Source organism: Aethalodelphis obliquidens, unplaced genomic scaffold (genome assembly GCF_003676395.1).
Source record: "Aethalodelphis obliquidens isolate GAN/ISIS:26980383/991018 unplaced genomic scaffold, ASM367639v1 scaffold112, whole genome shotgun sequence".
In the NCBI taxonomy this organism is placed as follows: domain Eukaryota; kingdom Metazoa; phylum Chordata; class Mammalia; order Artiodactyla; family Delphinidae; genus Aethalodelphis; species Aethalodelphis obliquidens.
The window spans coordinates 2,166,825-2,185,910 of NW_020838056.1; the positions used below are offsets into that span (position 1 = coordinate 2,166,825).

Consider the following 19,086-nt stretch of genomic DNA (forward strand, 5'->3'; position numbering starts at 1 on the left):
CATGGGCAGAGGTGAAGGTCGGGACCAAGGATGACCTTGTCTCCCAACCCCCTATCTCTACTCCCATCCCCCACCCGTTTCATCCCCAGAGTATACTTTCCAGGCGATCTGGGGGTGAGGGGTAGGAAGGGGGCAGAGGAGGGAACGTTTGATGGGATTATAGTAAACTGCCTCGGGCTCGGTGGCGGTTAGGGCGTGTAGGAGGCCTGGGCTCTGCCACCGCCGGGTGGCCTGACGGACGCTCCGCACTGCTCCGGGCCTCAGTGTACCGATCTGTAAACGGGGGCCGCGAGCAGAGGTGGGGATCTTCCCGACCTGCTCGGCCTGCCGGGAGTGTCAGAGACTCCCGGAACGCATGCGGGAGAGGGCCCGGGGTAGGGCGGCGAAGGGGCGCGGGAGAGGCTGGGGGCCGAGAGCGCCCGCGGCGCTGGCGCGGGGTCAGAGTCCACAGGGAGGCCCGCGGCCGCTAAGTTGTCTCGGGCCGGGAGGTGCGGTGCCTCCGGGGCAGGGGGGGGCGGTGCCACGGGGCGGGGCTGGGCGGGGCGGCGGGCGGGAGGCCCGGCGTGCGTCAGCGCCGTGAGCCCCGGAGTTTTCCACTGACGAGGAGGGCGGAGCTGCGGGCGGGGCCGGACGCAGCCAGTCTCCCGCCGCCGCCGCCGCTGCCGGACGCGCAGAGCGAGGGGCTGCTGGGCCGACGGCTGCCCACCGAGCTAGCGAGCGAGCGAGCGAGCGCGGGGTCGCAGCGCAGGGGGCGTTCCCGGCCAGGACGAGGGTCGCGGCGTTGCCCTTGGCGAGCGTCCGGATCGCAGGTCAGCACCGTGGGCTCCGGGCCGGGCGACGGGACCTTGAGGAGGGGGTGTCCCGCACGGGACGCGCTGCTTCCCGGACCCTGCCGTTTGCCCCCCGCCACTTTGAGCGGGTGCCAGGGCGGGGACAGCCCGGCCCCGGACGGCGCGCCACGGCCGGAGTCCGGGTCGGGAAACCGGGAGGCGACAGTCTCAGGTTGTCCGCTCCCCCTCCCCGCCCCGCCGCCGGGACCCCAAGAGGTCCCGGCGCCCCGAGCGCGGGGCGGGTGGCTGCCCCGTGGTTGCGCGCTGGCGGCGGGCTGGCCACGGGCGCGCGTCCGCGGGTGAGTTCCCTTTTGACCCAGTTGCCTGAGAACTTTTCAGAAGTTCCTCGCGTGGCCGGAGCAGGTGACATTTGTCGCCTTCCTCCTCGGGCTCCCCCCGGGGGCGGGTGCCGGGGCTGCGGCGAGTGCCCGGCGTCAGTCAGGGAGGGAGTGGAGGGGTGAGAGTGGAGTGAGACTCCGTGAGTCACGGACCCCGGGAGGGAGGGAGGAGGAGGGATTGTGTCGTACGCTCACCTGTTTGTCAGTCACCGTCACACGCAGAGGCCACCGCTGTGAGTCATGGGTGCAGCTACACCGGCCACCCGCGGGCGCATGTAGGCTTCCCCCACGCACGGCTCCCTCCCCAGCACGTACTTCCTACAGGTCCTCAGTTTCCCCTCCCGGGGGCCCTTACACCGGCACGGCACTGTTGAGATGCCCACACTACAGCAGCCGTCACACACTTAGTCACTCCTGCTCCCTGGCACAGTCACACACAGCCCACACTCCTGACACAAGGGGGTCCCTCCCGGGCTCCACTGCCCACTCGACACCTCCACTCAGATGTCTCACAGTCCTCTAGAGCGGAACTCATAGCTTACCCCCAAATCCTCATCATCACTGCCTTCTTTGGTCCCCACCTCCAGAGGTCACCGGGTTCCCTTCCCCTTTCTCCTAAGCCTTTGGCCTGTCATCTCTCACCTAGCTCTGGCAGCTTGGTCCAACCGGTCACACCCCCTTCTGTCCCTTGCTGAGCCATCTTTTTAAAATGCAAATCTGGTATTGTCACTCCCTACTTCAACCCTTCTGTGGCTTCCTGTGCCCTCAGGCTAAAGCCTGCCCTGTCAGCCCTGGCTCCCTGGCTCCTGAAGCCCCCTCCCAGGCCGTCCCTTCCCCCTCATCTCTCTGCCTCTTCCTCTTCAAGTCCCTCCCGCTTCCTGTGCTCCCCTCTCTCTCTGGAGCTTTTCCTACATCCCATCCTTTACTCCAAGAGATCTGTCTTCACCCCCAGCTGTACCCCTCCCACCCTCCATCCTACCACCCAGCACGGTTTGTAACCCATTATACTCCTCCCCACTCAACTCAAAACTTCAAGGGGGCAGCACTGGTCTGTGTCTTGCTCCCTGTATGCCCAGGTGTGTGACACAGTGCTTGGCATGTCTTAGGCGCTCCATAAATATTTGTTGAAGGAATGAATGAATGAGAGTGAAGGGGGCCTTGCTTAGGTGGAAGAAGCAGTCTCTGTCAGGTGCAGTTTCCTTTCTGCAGGAGCAGTTGCCTCATGTAGCCAGCAAACGTTTGGCACCTCCCCAGTGCCAGGCCCTGGAGGCCAAGGCTGAGGAACTGTCCCCTCTCCCGGGGATCACTTTTGGAGGGATGGGTGGGGGAGGGGTGTGCCAAGGCTCCCTGCCTGCCCTCTCTGGGCTGCCTTGGCTGCCTTTCTAGCCAGTCCCCATGGGGGCCTGAGGTGCTCAGAGGTGCTCTCTCCTTCTGCCAGTAAGTAGTTCCTGAGGATCCGAGGTCATCTGACCCCAGGTACTGGGGGGAGCTGGCCTGGCCTGGCCAAGGCCTGGGGCTCTGAGGTTAAAGGACATTCTTCAAATTCCTGAAGGAGGGTGGAGGCAGCTGAAGGTTCCCCCTTCTCAATACCAGCTCTCACTGGGGGCCAGGGCATTGGGACAGCTGTGGTCGAAGAGGAGTTGGTGTGACTTTTCAGAGGCCTGGGGATTCCTGCCCCCAAACAGCCTTTGTTTGCCTGGTATCCAGGGTGAGGTGGCCTTCCCTTGGCTCACATGGTGTGGCCTGAGTGTGTAGATAGTTGTGGCTAGTAGGGTGGGGAGGCGCCCCTCCTCCTCCTGGGCTGTCAGCTTCTGTGGGTGGTGACGGCAGGACGGCCTGATTCTCAGGGCCCAGGCAGATCCCGGAAGAAGCCTGGTTCTCTTCGATTCGGGGCCTGTCTCCGGGGCTCCTTGGGGGTGTGGTATTTCTGTCTGAGCAGGCTCCTGGGAATTGCTTTTCCTTCCTCCAGGACCCTCGGAGGGGGCTGTGCTCACCCTGGGAACCGTGCCACGGTCAGGATCTTGATTCCTGGGTAGCTGCTGAGGGCCCCTCCCCCACCCTCTGACTCACTGTCTGACACTTTTCTTGGACTCTTTCACTATCTTTCATTCCTTTTCTGACTTGGCCTCTCCTGTCTCTGGCTGAGTCTTTTTGTCTCATCTGCCTCTGCCTCTCTCAGCCTCTGGATCCCTAGGTCGGGCGGCGGAGCACAAGAGCCAGGGGCTCTTCCTCCTCCCCAGTGTCAGGGAGGAGATGATTTCCCATTTCCAGGTCTGCAGATTTTGCTGGGTGCTCATCATTAGAACCTGCACCACGGGCTGTAGCTTTCCTGTGTCCCCGTTTCCCTGTCTGCAGCCTTGGAGTTTATAACCCCCTCACCTTAAGCTCCCAGTCTGTAGACATCCCTGAGGCAGAGCCAGGGTGTCTGGCTTGAACCTGCTTCCTTAACACTCCTTCTATTTGTTTACTCTTGGGGAACCTCCTGAGATGCCTGTGTTGGCACCTGCCTGCAGCCTGAGCTTCCTTTTCCTGCTCTCAGAGCTACCCCCTTCTGGGTGCTATTCTTGCTCAAACCCTCAGGCACAGGTTGGGGGATGGGCACGTCCTCCCCTCCAACTAACTGTGACAGGAGCAGGAGGAGGGCACACTGACCAGCGGGCCCCCGTGACCTCATGTGCCTAAATTGTTTCTCTGTGTATACCTGATCTGCAGCGTCAGCTGCCTACCTCTGATGGTCCTCAGGAGGCTTCTCTGTGCCAGACTCTATTCCAGGCACAGGCACAGTGCCGATCAGGCCGAGAGGCCTTCAGCCTGGCATGAGGGAGATGAGCAGTGAGGCCATTGCAGGAAGGGGCCGTAAGGGCTGCGATGGGGGAATCCCAGAGCCCGCGGGAGCCCAGAGAGTCATGTAGTGGGGAGGAGTGAGGGTTTCAGGGAGGCCTTCTTGGAGATGACTTCTAAAGGGGAGTGAGGCTGGGTTCCAGCTTGTGCAAAGGCCAGGAGGTGAGCAGGTCATGGCCATTTGGGCAACTGCAAGTTCAGCTGGAGTATAAAGTGAGGGGGCTGGGGAGAGTCTTGCATGATGAATCTGGAGGGGAGGCAGCAGCCAGGCCTTTATCAGCCTCTTTGTGGACTTGTGGAATTGTGGACTTGATCCTAAGGGCTCCCCTTAGGGAATGATTTTCTGCATGGGGGTGGCAGTAGATAAACACGCGGTTTAATAAGATCACTCTAGCTGTAGGGTAAAGAGTGGCTGCGGGCAGAGGGCAGAAACAGAGGCAGGGGACATGGGTAGTAGCAGTGGAACAGAGAGATAGGGGTAACAGACTTACAGAATTGAAGGTGACATACGTAAAATGCACAAAGTATATGAATCTTATGTGTACAGTGAGATGTTTTAGACACTCATGGAACCACCACCCAGATCAACATAGAATATTTCTAGACACCCCTCACCCCCGACCCCCCCCCCCCCCCCGCCAGGAAAATTCCCTCATGACTGTCCCCAGTGCATGCCCTTCCCACTTGCTGGATAACCACGATTCTGAACTGTATCATCACTGATTGGGTTTATCATCACTGATTGGGTTTGCCTTTTCTTGAACTTCATTCACATGTAATCTTGTGTCTGGCTTCCGTCACTGAACATGATATCAGTGAGATCCATCTGTATTGTGTGTATCCAGGAGCTCTTTCTTTTTTTCTCAGTGTAGAATGACACATTCACCAAGCATTTACCACTGTTCTAAGAACCTGGCATGTAATGATTCACATAAACTTCCCATCCCTGTGAGGTTGGTTGTAAGACAAAGAATTGACGACACAGAGAAGTTAAGGAACTTGCCCAGGGTCACCCAGCCAACTGATAGCCAAGACAGGGTTCGAATGTAAGCAGTCTGGTTCTGGAGCCAAGGTTTTCTTAACACTATGCTGGGTGGCCTCCGTGATACCTACCAAGTCTGTGCCTGGCCTTGTGTGGCTTAAATGAGCTAATGTGTACTTCCAGGACTGGGTGACTGGATGTGGATGGAGGGAGACAGGAAGGAGTTGAGGATGACTGCAGGTTTCTGGCTTGAGTAAGTGGGTGGGTGGCAGTGCTGTTACTAAGATAGGGAACACAGGAAGAGGAACAGATGGCATGGGGGGTGGGGAACAGAGACAAGGGGTTCGATTTGGGGCCTGCAGAATTTTGTTTCTAAGGGATGGCCAGGCAGAGAGACCAAGTGAGCCTTTGGCTTGGGGGAATCTCAGGCTTAGGTGTGTGATTAGGACAGCATTCAGCACCCTGTAGACAGCATCTGGAGTTTGGGAAAGGATGGGGTCTCCCAACAGGATTGTGGTGGGGACAAGATGGGTGGGTTGTGGTTTGTCCTTGTGTGTTTCTGTGTCTGGGTGCCTCTGTGCTCTGTCTGCTTGTGTAAATGTGTGTGTATGCCTGCCTCTGGGCCATGAGTTCCCGCATCTCCTGTGAGAGCCTTCAGGTCAGCTGAGAGCTGGGTTGTGTTTGTTTGTGGTTTGACCCTGGGGGGTGGGGGCTGGTGCCAAGCCTGAGAAACTGTTTGCTGAGAAGCCCCCGGAAACACCTGTGCGTCCTCCTTCCTTGGGACCGTTGTTGTTGGAGGGTTGGCAAGTCGGGGAGCTTCTCTTGCTGCTCATGTGCCTGTGGGGAGAGGCTGCCCCTGGGATGAATTTCATCTAGCAAGTTGGTTGACGGCATACTGCCTGGGTCTGGGATCCACAGACTTTGTGGAAGGCTAGGCAAACGGGGATAGGGGTGTTTAGAAAGGACACCTGAGTAGGGGAGATCGCCAGCCTTCTGGTTGGTTTTTCCTGTTCACTCTCATTTCCTGTGATGGCAGTGGGGGAGGGGCTCCCCAGCACTGGGGCCTCTGCATCGTTTCCCCTTCCTCCTGGTGAGAGGCACAGAGAGACAAGGTAGCTGGGCTCAGCCCTAAGGGCCGAGTCCTTTGGGGATTCCCAAGCAGTGGAAGGGGTTGTTATTTGCTGCAGCATTTAAGGGAAGGAGCCCCAAGTGCCCTCCACTCGGTTGAGGCCAGCCAAGCTGTGGGAATCTCTGGTTGCACTCCTGTGGAGGGCTGAGACCCTTAAAGGGGAGACACAGTGAGCAGTGTATCCTGGGGTGCTCCAAGTCACCCAGCTACGGACGGGAGAGCGTCGTCTTGGCCGGTCAGTTTTACTAGAAGAGGGTTTTTTTTTTTAAGGGGAGAAAAGAATTTCCCTAGGAAGTTATTTCAAACAAACAGGGTTAGATATTGGAGTGGAAGGCAAGATGAAGGTGAATTTTGAAGATCAAATAGGAGATGCTAAAGAGACACAAAGCCCAGGTGGCTCTGGCCCCAGTCAGGCCTGGAGGCCGGGGACTTCTCTTGTGGGCGGGAGTTTCTAAGGGAGAGTCCGAGCAGCTCCATCACAGGGAAGTTGGACGCTGGAAATCGGGGCTGGTGTCAAAGCCACGCTGTTCCCTGAGTCCTGGTCAGCCTGGCCCCTAACGAGGGCCTGTTGCTGGGGTGTGCGGGTGGCGTGTCTGTGGGTGTGCTAGGGGCAGGAGGAGGAGGAGGAAGAGCCACTGTACGAGGGCCGTGCAGGCTGTCGGCGTGCGCCCAGCCTCACACACACAAAGGCACACAGATGCAGCTGTGTGAATCACCCAGCCAGTGAGTCAGCCCCAGGATTCCTGCCGGGGAATGAGCGTGGCCAGGCTGAGGTCTGTCGGTCCATCTGTCGGTCTGGCGTGTGCGTGCGTGTAGGTGGGTTACAGGAGGTAGAGGGGAAGGTGCCCGGTGCTGTCCCAGGAGGGCTTTGGGGCAGAGGTGGCGGGAGTCTATAAGGGCCAGGACGAGGGTTTGGATCTCAGTGCTCCGTCTGGTGCAAAGAAGCCGACTAGAGATGTGGCCCTGGCACGTAGGGCTCCTCGGGGAGGGCCTGGGTTGCCTTGGAGGGTGGGTGGGAGAGGTGATGACCAGGGCTGGGTGCCCACCTCCGCCCTCAGGCCTGCCATCTAGAGCTTTCCCCTTCCTGTTCCAGGCTGTCTGTGCCCAGACCCCAGAGTACCCCTCACCACCATGACTGGGCTGCTGAAGAGGAAGTTCGACCAGCTGGATGAGGACTCCTCCTCACTCTGCTCGTCCTCCTCCTCTTTGTCCTCCTCGGGCCGCCACTCTCCCTCCTGCTCCCCGAGCTCTTCGGCCTCACCGTCTTGGGACTCGGATGAGGAAGGCCCCTGGGATCAGATGCCCTTGCCTGACCGCAACTTCTGTGGCCCCCGAAGTTTCACCCGTGAGTCCCTTCACCCTGGGAACGCATTACACCCCTCTTTCCTTCCTGAAGATGAAATTGGGGGGCCCTGATGAAGTCGTTCTGGCCTCTGGAGGTCGTGTCCCCATGGCTTTAGCTTCCCTACTTGACTCCCCACCTCATCCACTTCCTGTCCTACAGGGGTCACTCGGGAATGCCCCCTGTCCAGAGGCACTTGGGTCCAGCTGCATTCACCTTTAACCTTGGGACTCTCCAGCTTATAAGTCATCATGTTCAGGGCAGGGCTCCTCAGTGGCCCTGGGGCCTTCCCGCCCAGCTCTGTCCCTCAGTTCCTGTTTTGTTTCTCCAGCTGGCTCCCTATCCTCTACCAGCTGAACTGCCCGAGTCCCACACTCCACGCTTCTGTGCTGAGGGGCCTGTCAGGCTGGTCCCTCGCCTAGCAAAATGCTGTTTGGCTTTGCCTGAACACAGTGAAAAGGTTTTTTCCCAGTTATTTTTTCAAGCTTGCGTAAGTCTGATTCCAAACTGACAAAGATGGCCCTAGAGCAGTGTTTCTCAACCTTATTTTTCATTATTGCACCCCAAACCCCAAGGAGCCCATTGAGACATTTTCTCCCTGATCCTCCCCACCATGATGTCTTAATACCACAGATATGTCTATTTATGTACTATATGCATATCTGTACATTATACATGAGAAAGTATAATTTTTACTAGATAGAATCTAACAGTATATTAACTGACTAAACTACTGTGGGTTTACTTTGGAAATACAAGGGTGGTTTAATACTATAAAATCTAATCAATATAGTTTACCAAATGACTATGTCAGAGGAGGAAAAATATAAGAGCCGCTGTAGATACTGAAAGAATATTTGATAACATGTAATATTCCTTCCAGATAAGACCCTCTGTATGATAAGAATAAGTAAATTCTACCTTAAATGATAAAAAAATATATGTCTCAACCTAAAACCTGGCATTACAATTAATGAGAAAATACTGGAAGCAGTCCCACTTAGTCAGGAACAAGATGAGGACACTGTCTGTCACCACTGTTAGTTGACATTGTTCAGGAAGTGCTAGACAATTCAGTTAGCAAAGAGAATGAGAAATATACTGGATTGGGACAGGCAAAATTGCCATGATTTGCAGGTGTTCGACTACATGATAAATTCAAGAATATGTATACAGAAAACCTATTAGAAGGGAATTCCCTCAGGTAGCTGGGTACAAAATTAATATATTAAGTTTAAATATATGGAATTGCTAAGATTTGATTATTTCATGGTAACTTCTTGTGGTTCAACCTAATAAAAATCAATAATATACCAATATATATATTGAATATGCCAATACATAGCTTACTAATCAACATACTTAATAACTTATAAAGGGTGGACCTTTCTAAGCTTGTTGCAAAATACAGAAGCTATAAAGGAAGAGCTCAACATACTTTTGATTATATAAACTTTAGAAATTATTTCGTAAAAGCCCACAAGCAAAAATAAAGGACTAGCAGAAACTAACACAACATTGTAAAGCAACTATACTCCAATAAAGATGTTAAAAAAAAGGACTAAAATATTTGCACAGATAGGTTAGATGATTAATGTCTAATATTGAGTATATATAAAAAGCTCCTACAAATAAATTTTTTAAGAACTATAGAGGGACTTCCCTGGTGGCCCAGTGGTTAAGACTCCGTGCTTCCACTGCAGGGGGCACGGGTTCCATCCCTGGTCAGGAAACTAAGATCCCGCATGCCGCATGGCACTCACCGCCCCACCACTGAAAAAAAAAAAAAAAAAAAAGAACTATAGAAAACTGTGCAGGGGAACTGTAAATGGCTACTAAAGATGGGAAAGATATTTACTGCTCTCATTTGGACTGGTAAATAACAATGAGCCAGTGTTGACATAGGGTGATGTTGCATTTTACCAGCTCCAGTCTCGGCCAGGCCGGCTCCTAGGCTCAGATCCATGTCTTTTTTGGGGTGTGAGGGGTGTGAGGAGAGAGGGTTCAGCATCACCTCCTGGGGGTTAGGCCCTGCCTCACAGAGAACTAATGCCCGCCCCTCCCCTGCCTGCCTTCCAGCCCTGTCCATCCTGAAGCGGACCCCCCGGAAGCGCCCAGGCCGGGTAGCCTTCGATGGCATCACTGTCTTCTACTTCCCTCGGTGCCAGGGCTTCACCAGTGTGCCCAGCCGCGGCGGCTGCACCCTGGGTATGGCCTCCCGCCACAGTGCCTACCGCCGCTTCTCCCTGGCCGAGTTTACGCAGGAGCAAGCCCGGGCACGGCAAGAGAAGCTGCGCCTACGCTTGAAGGAGGAGAAGCTGGAGGCGCTAAGATGGAAGGTGGGGAGACCCTCTGCCTGGCCCTCGCCCTAGGAGTTGCTCTGAAGTCCTAGCCTTGGGGGGACAGGTGTCAGGGTGGATGCCGATTTGCTTGTTGTGTTTGTGGGAGGCCTGTGGGGCTGTGATTGGCCTGATCAGGGTTTGCTGCCAAATTATCTGCAGGCAGATGGGTATAGAAGGTCTCCTGTTTGCTGCAGGGTTGGGGACGTGGTGCCTGAATATGCCTGACCTCACTGGGAAGGGGGAGTGGATGGGACACCGGGGGTCGGTGTATCTGTCTGGGGGACGGGGTTTGTCCAAGGACTGGGGAATAACATGAATACGAAACCTGTTTGCAAACGCCCTAAGGGTATTTTCTTGGCTGTTCCATTCACTATGGCATCCACAGTGCCCAGCCCAGAGAGAGTAAGCACGTGGCAGGGGGGTATTTATCAAGTGACCGATGCTGCCAGAAACTGCATCCGTGTCTGCCTCTCACGTCTCTCCTCTCTGGACACAGCTTTCGGAGGCCGGGATACCCAAGACGGAGGCCAGCCTGCCGCTTACAGTGGACACCATAGATGATGCCTCTGTGGAGGAGGATTTGGCAGTGGCCGTGGCAGGTGGCCAGTTGGAGGAAATGACCTTCCTCCAGCCCTACCCAGCCCGGAAGCGGCGGGCTCTGCTGCGGGCCTCGGGCGTGCGGAGGATCGATCGTGAGGAGAAGCGAGAGCTGCAGGCCCTGCGCCAGTCCCGGGAGGACTGTGGCTGTCGCTGTGACAGGGTCTGTGACCCTGAGACCTGCAGCTGTAGTCTGGCGGGCATCAAGTGCCAGGTACGGGAGCCAGGCGGGGCTGGGAAGGCGAGCCTGAGTCAGGGCCTGCTCCGGGCTCCGCCGGATCCTCACCTGCACCTCTGCTTTCTTTGCAGATGGACCACACAGCGTTCCCCTGTGGTTGCTGCAGAGAGGGCTGTGAGAACCCTAAGGGCCGTGTGGAATTTAATCAGGCGCGAGTTCAGACCCATTTCATTCACACGCTCACCCGCCTGCAGCTGGAGCAGGGGGCCGAGAGCCTTGGGGAGCTGGAGGCCCCGGCCCAGGGTGCCGCATTCAGCCCCAGCGAGCAGGTCCTGGCCCCCACGTTCCCACTGGCCAAGCCCCCCGTGAGCAGCGAGCTAGGAGACAACAGCTGCAGCAGCGACATGACCGATTCGTCCACAGCTTCGAGCAGCAGCGAGGCACCCAGTGGCTCTGCCCACCCGGCCCTGCCCGGCCCCGGCTTCCAGCCCGGAGTGGACGATGACAGCCTGGCTCGGATCCTGAGCTTCAGTGACTCTGACCTGGGTGGAGAGGGGGAGGAGGAGGAGGAAGGGGGTGTGGGCAGCCTGGACAACCTCAGCTGCTTCCACCCAGCTGACATCTTTGGTACCGGTGACCCCACTGGCCTGGCCAGCTGGACCCACAGCTATTCCAGCTCCAGCCTCGCGTCAGGCATCCTGGATGAAAACGCCAACCTGGATGCCAGCTGCCTCCTCAACAGTGGCCTTGAAAGCTTGGGGGAAGGCAGCCTCCCCGGCCCCCCGGTGCCAGCCATCACGGATGCCGGCCAGAGCAGCTCAGTGGACCTGAGCTTGTCCTCCTGTGACTCCTTCAAGCTGCTCCAGGCCCTGCCAGACTATAGTCTGGGGCCCCACTACACCTCCCAAAAGGTGTCTGATAGCCTGGACAACCTCGAGGCGGCCCACTTCGCCCTGCCTGCCTTTTCTCCCCCTGGGGACGCCAGTACGTGCTTCCTGGAGTCCATCATGGGCTTGTCTGAGCCAGCCGCCGAGGCCCTGGCTCCCTTCATGGACGGCCAGTTGTTTGAGGACACTGCCCCAGCGTCGCTGGTGGAGCCTGTGTCTGTGTGAGGGTTAGGGTGCCTTTTCCCGGCCCCAAGAGCCCTGTTGCTGCTTCATTGTAATTGGGGGCTCCCTGAGGTCTGCCTGTATGTAACGGTCTCCCATTGGCTGGCTCCCATGTGGGCACTCCTAATTTTCATGCAACACTCTGGATTTATTTATTTATTTTTGTAACCTTCTGTGCTGAAGCGGGACGGGGGGGGGCACTTCCCCTTTCAGCCGCCTGGTCCCCCATATGCCCACACCCTCTCTTCCACTTCCATGGCCGTGCCAGGAGCAGGAAGAAATGTGGCTCCCCTGGAGCTTTGCAGACTCCTTTTCGGTCTTGTATGATGTTCCTAAGCCCAAAGACAGCCACACAGGGCTGAAATCAGCCACTTCTTAAGGCTTCTTCTGCCACCCTGAGCCCTAGACTCATGGGTGGCTGAATCCTCTGGACTGTGAAGACTATAATTTATTTCCATAATTTATTTGGAGACTAGGTGGCTGGCAGGCAATGCTAGGGCTGGGGTGGGGCACAGACCCATGCGAGTCCCTTTGCCTTTTAGTCCTGCAGCCCTGCCCTTGCCGGGGCTTTGCTGTAGACCAGGCATGGATTTGAGCCCTCTGTCTAATGTGGCAGCTGCCCTGCTCCGGCTGGCTGAGCAAGCCGGAGCTGGCCTGGGACAGCATCTGGGCAGGGGGAGGGGCTGGGCTGACCAACCGTGACCAAAACCCTCTTCTGCCCCACGCAGCCCCCTCTCCTTCCTGTCCTCTGCCCCATCTTCCCCCTCCCCAAAGGCTGCAGCTTTTATTCCAAGCCCATCAATGTAGGAGGGGGAAGCAGGAGGCCCAGAGAGGGCAAGGGGCTGCCCCAGGGCCTGTAGCACGCCCCTGACCACTCAGGGCTTTCCAGGCACGCACTCCAGCCTGGTCCACCTGCCTGTACCCTAAGGCCAGTTGGCCAGGGGCGAGGGGTGGCTCCTTATGGCTTTCATGCCCTTTGTTTGCAGATGTTGAATTTCGCATCATAGTTTCTATATTGTCCCTGAGTATTAGAACTGTAATTTATTCATTTTTCTGTGTCTGTGCCAAGAAGCCCAGGCTCTGGGCCTGCCCTCTTGCCTAGGAGGCCTTGCCAGCCTGCGAGCTTGTGGGAACACCTTGTACCTGAGCTTACAGGTACCAATAAAGAGGCTCTATTTTTCAGTGTGGTCTGTGTTTGTGGATCTGGGAGCACATTTGTGGGACCAGGAGCACAGGTACACCCTCAGGTGGCAGGGAGGAGGGAGGGGGAGGGGGAGGCAGGCCCTGCTGGGCAGTATGGACATTGAGGCTGTGTTGGGGATAGAAGTGGGGGACACTGGGCCTCTTTCCATGCCAGCCAGTCAACTCAGAGACAGGAAGCCAGTGAGAAGAGGCTGGCCGGGCCGATGGAGCAGTTTTCCCCTTGGATGAAGCCATCTCCAGTGGTCACCTGGATGGTGGTGGGGAGCAGCAGGGCAGTCTTCTGGGACAGGGCTGTCTGTGTGGGATGGGTGTGGGCTTACTTCTTCCCACTCACCCGTACTGAGCTGGGGCCTGGCCTCGAGGGTGAAGCGGGCAGTGTGATATGGCTGGTGCAGGCCTTATGTGGGACTGAGTGGCTGAGGTCCTTGGGGACCTGAGCACCAGAAGCTGCAGAACCTCATCCATCTGCACCAGCCAGACCTGTCTGACCTGTCCCTGGCAGCTTGGGCCAAAGGCCAGAAGAGCAGGCTGCACCCTGCCCCAGGAGGCCCCAGTCTGGGGGCCTGAGGAGCAAGGTTGACCTCCCCTCTAGGAATAATAATGATTTATACAAATGCTAGGAGGGGTCACCAAAAAGACCTGACTTGGGTCTCCCTTTTCTTGCTCTAATTCTCTGCCTATGCTGGGAACGCCTTATTTCCTCTCTATGGCTTACTGGTTAAGAGCACAGACCCAGAGTCCCAGGGTTTGAATCCCAGCTCTTATACTAACTAGTGAGGTGACTTATGCAAATTACTTCCCCTCTCTGTGCCTGGGTGTCCCCCGTATTGTCCAAATAATAACACTGCTTACCTCACAAGCTTGCTCAGTTATACGCACCCAGTGCTCAGAGGAGTGCCTGGAACATGTAAGCCTCGGGTGCGTGTCTGACTTCCCATTCTGTTTTCATGTGTCTGCTCTATTTCTGTATGTTTTATCCTCTTTTTTTGCCAGTTCTGTCACCCCTTAGGTATCTATCGCTTGCCTCAGGATATGTGTAGACATAGTCACGTGGTCATGTCGTCAGTGGAGTGGCCGTTAGAGAACTCATGGCTTGGAGTCCGGGCTATGGTGGGGCCACCTGTCCCTGGTACCAGCTTAGGCAGGGACAGCCAGGTCTTAGGCATCTCAGGGTGGAGTATTCTGGTGCATCAAGTTGTCTCGTGGCCCCTCTCACTGATCCCTGGGAGCCCTATTGTAGAGATTGCTCCAGCACGCATGATCCAAAACCTGGGTCTCTCCAAGGGTCCTGAGGCTCTGCTCTGGCCAGCCTGGGGGTCTGGGTGGCAGCCCCCGACAGCTCCAATACTCTGGCTGGAAGCCCCTGCAGGCTCCTATCCCGTGGCCACAGCCCATGGCTGGACTGAGCCTACCCACTCCCCATCTAGGGCCCCAGGGTCACTTGGGTTTTTTTCTCAACATAATCCACCCCAAGAAACTAGGTTGTAAAGCAGGTCATAATAAAGGCAGCTGGCTTCCCATAGGAAGGATGGTGGTAACCTGGGGAAAACATTCCAGATCACTGACTCATACCAAAAGGCCATGCACAAGATCAGCAATATGTTATAAAGACAAGGCTCGCAGCCATCAGGGACGACTTAGGCTGTTCTAGAAGGGACCTTTACCCGTTCACTGTTCCCAAACCTTAGTCACTGGACAACTTATCTTGAAAACTCTGCCATATCTGCATTCTACTCATACTAAGTATTTTACTTTATATCAATTATATCAATATGCTTAAAAGTTAGAACCATTCTACGTAACAGCACCCACAAATCCATGAGTTTGTTGTACTATTTTTTCTATAAGGATGATACTTAAACACATAGTTATTAAACTTTCAAATGTTTGCTGTGTATCATTAGCAGGCATTTGTACCATGATTTGGGAACACAGAGATCTAGTCTAATTTCCTGCCACAGATGGGGACACATACCCAGAGGGGAAGGTCACACAGGGAGATTCTAGGCCTCCTGACTCCCAGTTCAGAGTTCCTTCCCCTGAGGTCAGACTGGCCCATTACTGCCATCCTGCAAAACAGGAAGAGAGGTATTGGGAGCACACCAAAGGTGACCTCTGTCACCCTCTTGCCAGTTACAATTAACACTATTCATCTACACAGGGACCCCTGCTTTTGTCCCCTGAGGTGTTAAAAGGGTTCCTCGAGGATGAATTAGTTGGTCACTGTCTTTTACTAAAGATGAAGTAGGAGCTAGTTTTACTTGGGATGTATTTTCCTGCCAGAGGCAAGAGTAATCAGGGTTTGTCCCAAACTGGTAAGGACCAGCAGACGCTGGCTGAAGACTTGGGGAGGGGGAGGCAGAATGCATGGACAGAGTGGGCCTGTTTGGGCCCCTGCCAGGGAGGACGCAGCGGGCAGCTTGGCAGAGAGGAGCAGTTGCTTCTTTAATCCAGGATTCTGGGGACCAGACAGGAGAAGAGAGGCTTGTACGGGCAAACATAAAAATATTAAAATAGCTGTAGGGTGTTTTTTAAGCCACCTCTTTGCTCCCCTTTGGCCTCTGAGAGTCTGGGATAAAAGCGGAGCGCATTAGAAGTTGCCCAGTGAGCTCAGTGGAAGCTAAGCTGGTTGATAACTTTCTTCCCCAGAGCAAAATTGCTTCTTGTGCCTTAAAAACATAAAGCTTTGGGACGTCCCTTAGACCAGATTAGGCATGATTCAAATAAACCACACACAATATAGAAATGGGAAGAATATGTCATTTTCTGACTCTCTTCTCCACTGACCCACTTCCCACCCCCTCCATGAAACTTCTGTAGGTTGATAGTTTCCACCCACCCTGGCTCCCACTGACCACAGCTAGGGCCTCAGAGACCCTTGGGCCTTTTCCAAAATTTCTTCTCTGATTCTGGGGTAGTTGGGGTGCTCCTTGAGGACCTGGGACCGAGAGAGAAAGGGTGTGAAGCACCAGGCAGGGCTCCCCGCCACTGCAGCAAGCCCCCCACCACTGTCGGGGGCTTACATCGTGGCAGACTTCGATGGCCTCCACGAATCTCTTGTCCTTCAAGTAGTTGAAAGCGAGTTTGAAGCCTATCCAGGAGCAGGGAGAATGCAGACAATGGGTGGCAGTCCGACGACCTGAGAACCCCTCCGGTTCCCACAACAGCCAGAACATAGGCCTTGTGTTGCGGGGTGAGTTTGTTGGTCCTCCGGCCCAGCACCCACGCACGCCTGCCTGGCTGCCTTACCGCTGGCAGGGTTGGCATGATGGCTGTACTTCCAGGCCAGCTCATAGTTGGTGGCTGCGTCCTTGTACGACTGTTCTCTCTCCATGATGAAGCCCATGTACTCGTAGGCCTTGCAGCAGGACTGAAGGGAAAGCCACATCCCATCCCGGTTGGGGCAAGGGATGGGCAGTGGGTGCATTCACCCAAACCACTCAGGGACTCCAGCAGCACCGCCCACCTTGGCGAGGCGTGAACTGTGTACCCTCTTCTCAGCTGTGCCCACTCTGACAGGGCGCCTTCCTCCGCAGCCCTCCTGCCCTGACCTGCAAATGCCCCTCCCGGCCCCACCAAACCCTCCCTGCACGCTGCCCCTCGACCTCATGAACCCTTCCCATCTCTCCTCCCCATTCCACGTTCCCCCCTCCCAGACACTGTGCGCCTCCTCTTGCCTTGCTCCGTGTTCCCATCCTGCTCTGTGGTCCACAGGAACCCTCTTGTCCCGCCTCTTCTCATCTCCTTCCTACCCCCGCATCTCTGCCCCCATGTGCCCATGTGCACCTCCCCCGACCCCGCCCCGACAGCCGTGCGTGCCTTGCCTTGTTGTACTGCATGCAGCGCCGCAGCAGCTCCGAGGCCAGGTCGAACTTGCCGCCCTGGCAGTAGATGTCGGCCAGCAGGAGCCAGCTCTTCTCCAGGTCCTCGGCCTCGGCCAGCGTCCATGGGGCCTTGGCCAGACGCTTCAGCTGCGTGCGTGCTTTGGGGACCTGCTTCAGCAGCGAGTAGGCCTGTGCCATGGCCAGCAGGGCGGGAATGCTGTCCTTCTGTGAGGGTGGGAAGCAGGTGCTGCCTCGCCCCGCCCTCAGCATCCCCCCACCGCCTGTCCACCCAGTGGGCAGCTGGTGCACCTCGGCCTGGGCCATCTCAGTGAAGGTGCCCAGCGCCGCCTCCACGTTAGCCTTCTCCCTGGTGGCCAGCAGGCACAGGCTCTGCAGCAGCCGCAGCTGGGTCTGGCCCCAGGCCGAGTGTGGGTAGAACTCCCGCAGCAGCTTCTCAGCAGTGCGCACGCCGTGCTGCTCCAACTCCTTCCTGTCAGTGGAGCCGTGGGCATCGGATGCCAAGCCAGAGGGCAGAGGGCACTGGCCTGACAGCCTGGCCCTCACCTGGCCTTGACCCAGAGGCCGCGGGCTCTCTCTGCCTTCCCCCAGGTCCCACCCCTGCCCTTGCCGGCCAGCCGGGCCCTCACTTGCTCTCAGTCACCAGGTTCTCGAAAGCCTCTCCACCCACGATCTCATTGTCTGGGTTCAGACAGATTTGCACCATGTAGTAGATGGCGCTCTGGCCCCAAGTGCTGTCCTTGCGCGCTTTGTTTAGGAACTTCAGGGCTTCGTTGGGTTGCCCTATGTGCCTATAGTGGAGGAGAGAAACACCAAGAATCAGACAGGGAAACTGAGGCCCGAGGAGTACAGGGACACACAGGGGTCACTCTGTGAATCTGCACAATGCAGGGGCAGGATCGCTGGTCTCCCTGCTTCCTGATCTGGAAGCTGAATTTCTGCTTCCCTAGCAAACGCCAGCATGTCCGTTAGGGACAACCTCCTGCACATAACTGCCAACACACCCACCCCAACCCACCAGCAGTAGATGCCTCTGCAGTAGTTGAACCCTGGTTCTAAAGGCACCCGGCTGGACACCTTCTTGGCCAATTCAAAGAAGGCAGGGGCGTCCTCAAGTTTGCCACTTCTTCGTAGCAGATCGATTAGTTTGTTCAACACAGGAAAATTGTCTAAAACAAGAGAGCAGAAACCTTCAGGCTGTGATAACCAACAGCTGAATCAGGCAGGGAGAGGCAGGGAGGACCAGGAAACACTACCCGTCTGGGCTGAGCAGGGGCAACCCAGTGGCTCCAGTGTCTCCACTGAGACGCAATAAAGTAGGTACTCTTATTGTTCCCATTTACAGATGAGGAGACTGAGACACAAAGAAGTTAAGTAATCTGCCAAAGGTTACAAAGCTGGTAAACAGAGGACCAGGATTCAGACCTAGACAGTCTGGCTCCAGGACCCGAACTCCTAATAGCTGTGATTGCTGGGTGACTCTGGTGTGGGCCTGTCTGGGGCTCCACCCTGAGCCTCGTGTCTGGCCCCTTCCCCAGCAAGAAGCAGTGGTTTTATGTTGCAGTGAGTGGGAATGGAGCTACACGTCAGGGAAGAATTTCTAGCTACCTCTAGGTGGCTGTGACCTCAAAAGGGGACTTATGTTGAGCCCCAGTGTCTGTGATTTGGGGATAGACAGGCTGTCTTGGGTCCAGTGCCAAGCACTGCCCTGCCTGAGACCAGGAACTGGCCCCTTGGACTCGGGAAGGGCCAGCACGTTCCACTGGGCCTTTATCAGTTTCCTGCCTCTCTGGGAACAATCAGAGAGGAGGGGGCTTCCTCTGCCCAGTCAGGAAGGAGGGGAGAGGGCCCACCCTTCTGGGGGGAGAGCAGCCCTCGCTTGGTGGGAACCGACACAGGCAGTCTCAGTGGGTAGGCTCGATGCAGGCAGTTACCTGGCGCTTTCTCCAGGACTTGGTGGTAGAGGTTGATGGCAGCTTCGTATTTCTGTTTTCTAAACATCAGGTCAGCCATCATCTATCAGAAAACACGCGATGCTGGGACAGCAGCTTGCATGGGCATGGCGGGGAGGCTGTCGTGGGAACGGGGTGGGTAAGGAGGGAAGGTAGGAGAGGATTTCCGAGGTAGCCTCTCTGGGCTCTGGGAGAAGCTGCCACGGGAGAAGCCGAGAAGGCGGGGCAGCCTGGGGTGGGGGAGCGGGGGGCAAGGATGGAAGTAGGAAGGAAAGGCTGGAGGTAGACATGCGAGGAGCTAGGCCCTCCACCCCCATCTGAGAACTACCAGCTCCAGGCAGCGAGGTGGAATGGGGGCTCCCCACCTCTGCTGGGGCGGTCCTGAAGGTGGTCTGGGTGAC

At 56.4% G+C, this 19,086-nt stretch overlaps 2 protein-coding genes across 3 annotated transcripts in view; one reads left to right on the top strand and one right to left on the bottom strand.

Moving 5' to 3' along the window:
- Positions 1-621: 621 nt before the first annotated feature.
- On the top strand, positions 622-12,870 carry CSRNP1 (cysteine and serine rich nuclear protein 1). 2 transcript variants are annotated; one of them, XM_027097116.1, is made up of 5 exons: positions 622-809; positions 7,214-7,465; positions 9,542-9,801; positions 10,301-10,615; positions 10,711-12,870. In XM_027097116.1, exons 2-5 carry the CDS (start codon positions 7,252-7,254, stop codon positions 11,689-11,691), a joined length of 1,770 nt encoding a protein of 589 aa, XP_026952917.1. In that variant the 5' UTR covers positions 622-809; positions 7,214-7,251; the 3' UTR covers positions 11,692-12,870. The 2 variants fall into 2 exon arrangements, with proteins under 2 accessions (XP_026952917.1, XP_026952918.1); XM_027097117.1 differs by lacking the exon at positions 622-809 and adding an exon at positions 826-6,355.
- A 1,002-nt stretch (positions 12,871-13,872) lies between these two features.
- Positions 13,873-19,086, bottom strand: part of TTC21A (tetratricopeptide repeat domain 21A) — a 31,355-nt gene continuing 26,141 nt past the window's right edge. The window contains exons 22-30 of the mRNA XM_027097111.1: positions 18,668-18,749; positions 17,752-17,902; positions 17,363-17,524; positions 17,025-17,205; positions 16,716-16,940; positions 16,141-16,261; positions 15,915-15,982; positions 15,747-15,829; positions 13,873-14,960 (exon numbers count right to left, since the gene is read on the bottom strand). Coding sequence (XP_026952912.1) covers positions 15,752-15,829; positions 15,915-15,982; positions 16,141-16,261; positions 16,716-16,940; positions 17,025-17,205; positions 17,363-17,524; positions 17,752-17,902; positions 18,668-18,749 — 1,068 coding nt within the window. The 3' untranslated portion in view covers positions 13,873-14,960; positions 15,747-15,751. The remainder of the gene's footprint in view (positions 14,961-15,746; positions 15,830-15,914; positions 15,983-16,140; positions 16,262-16,715; positions 16,941-17,024; positions 17,206-17,362; positions 17,525-17,751; positions 17,903-18,667; positions 18,750-19,086) is intronic.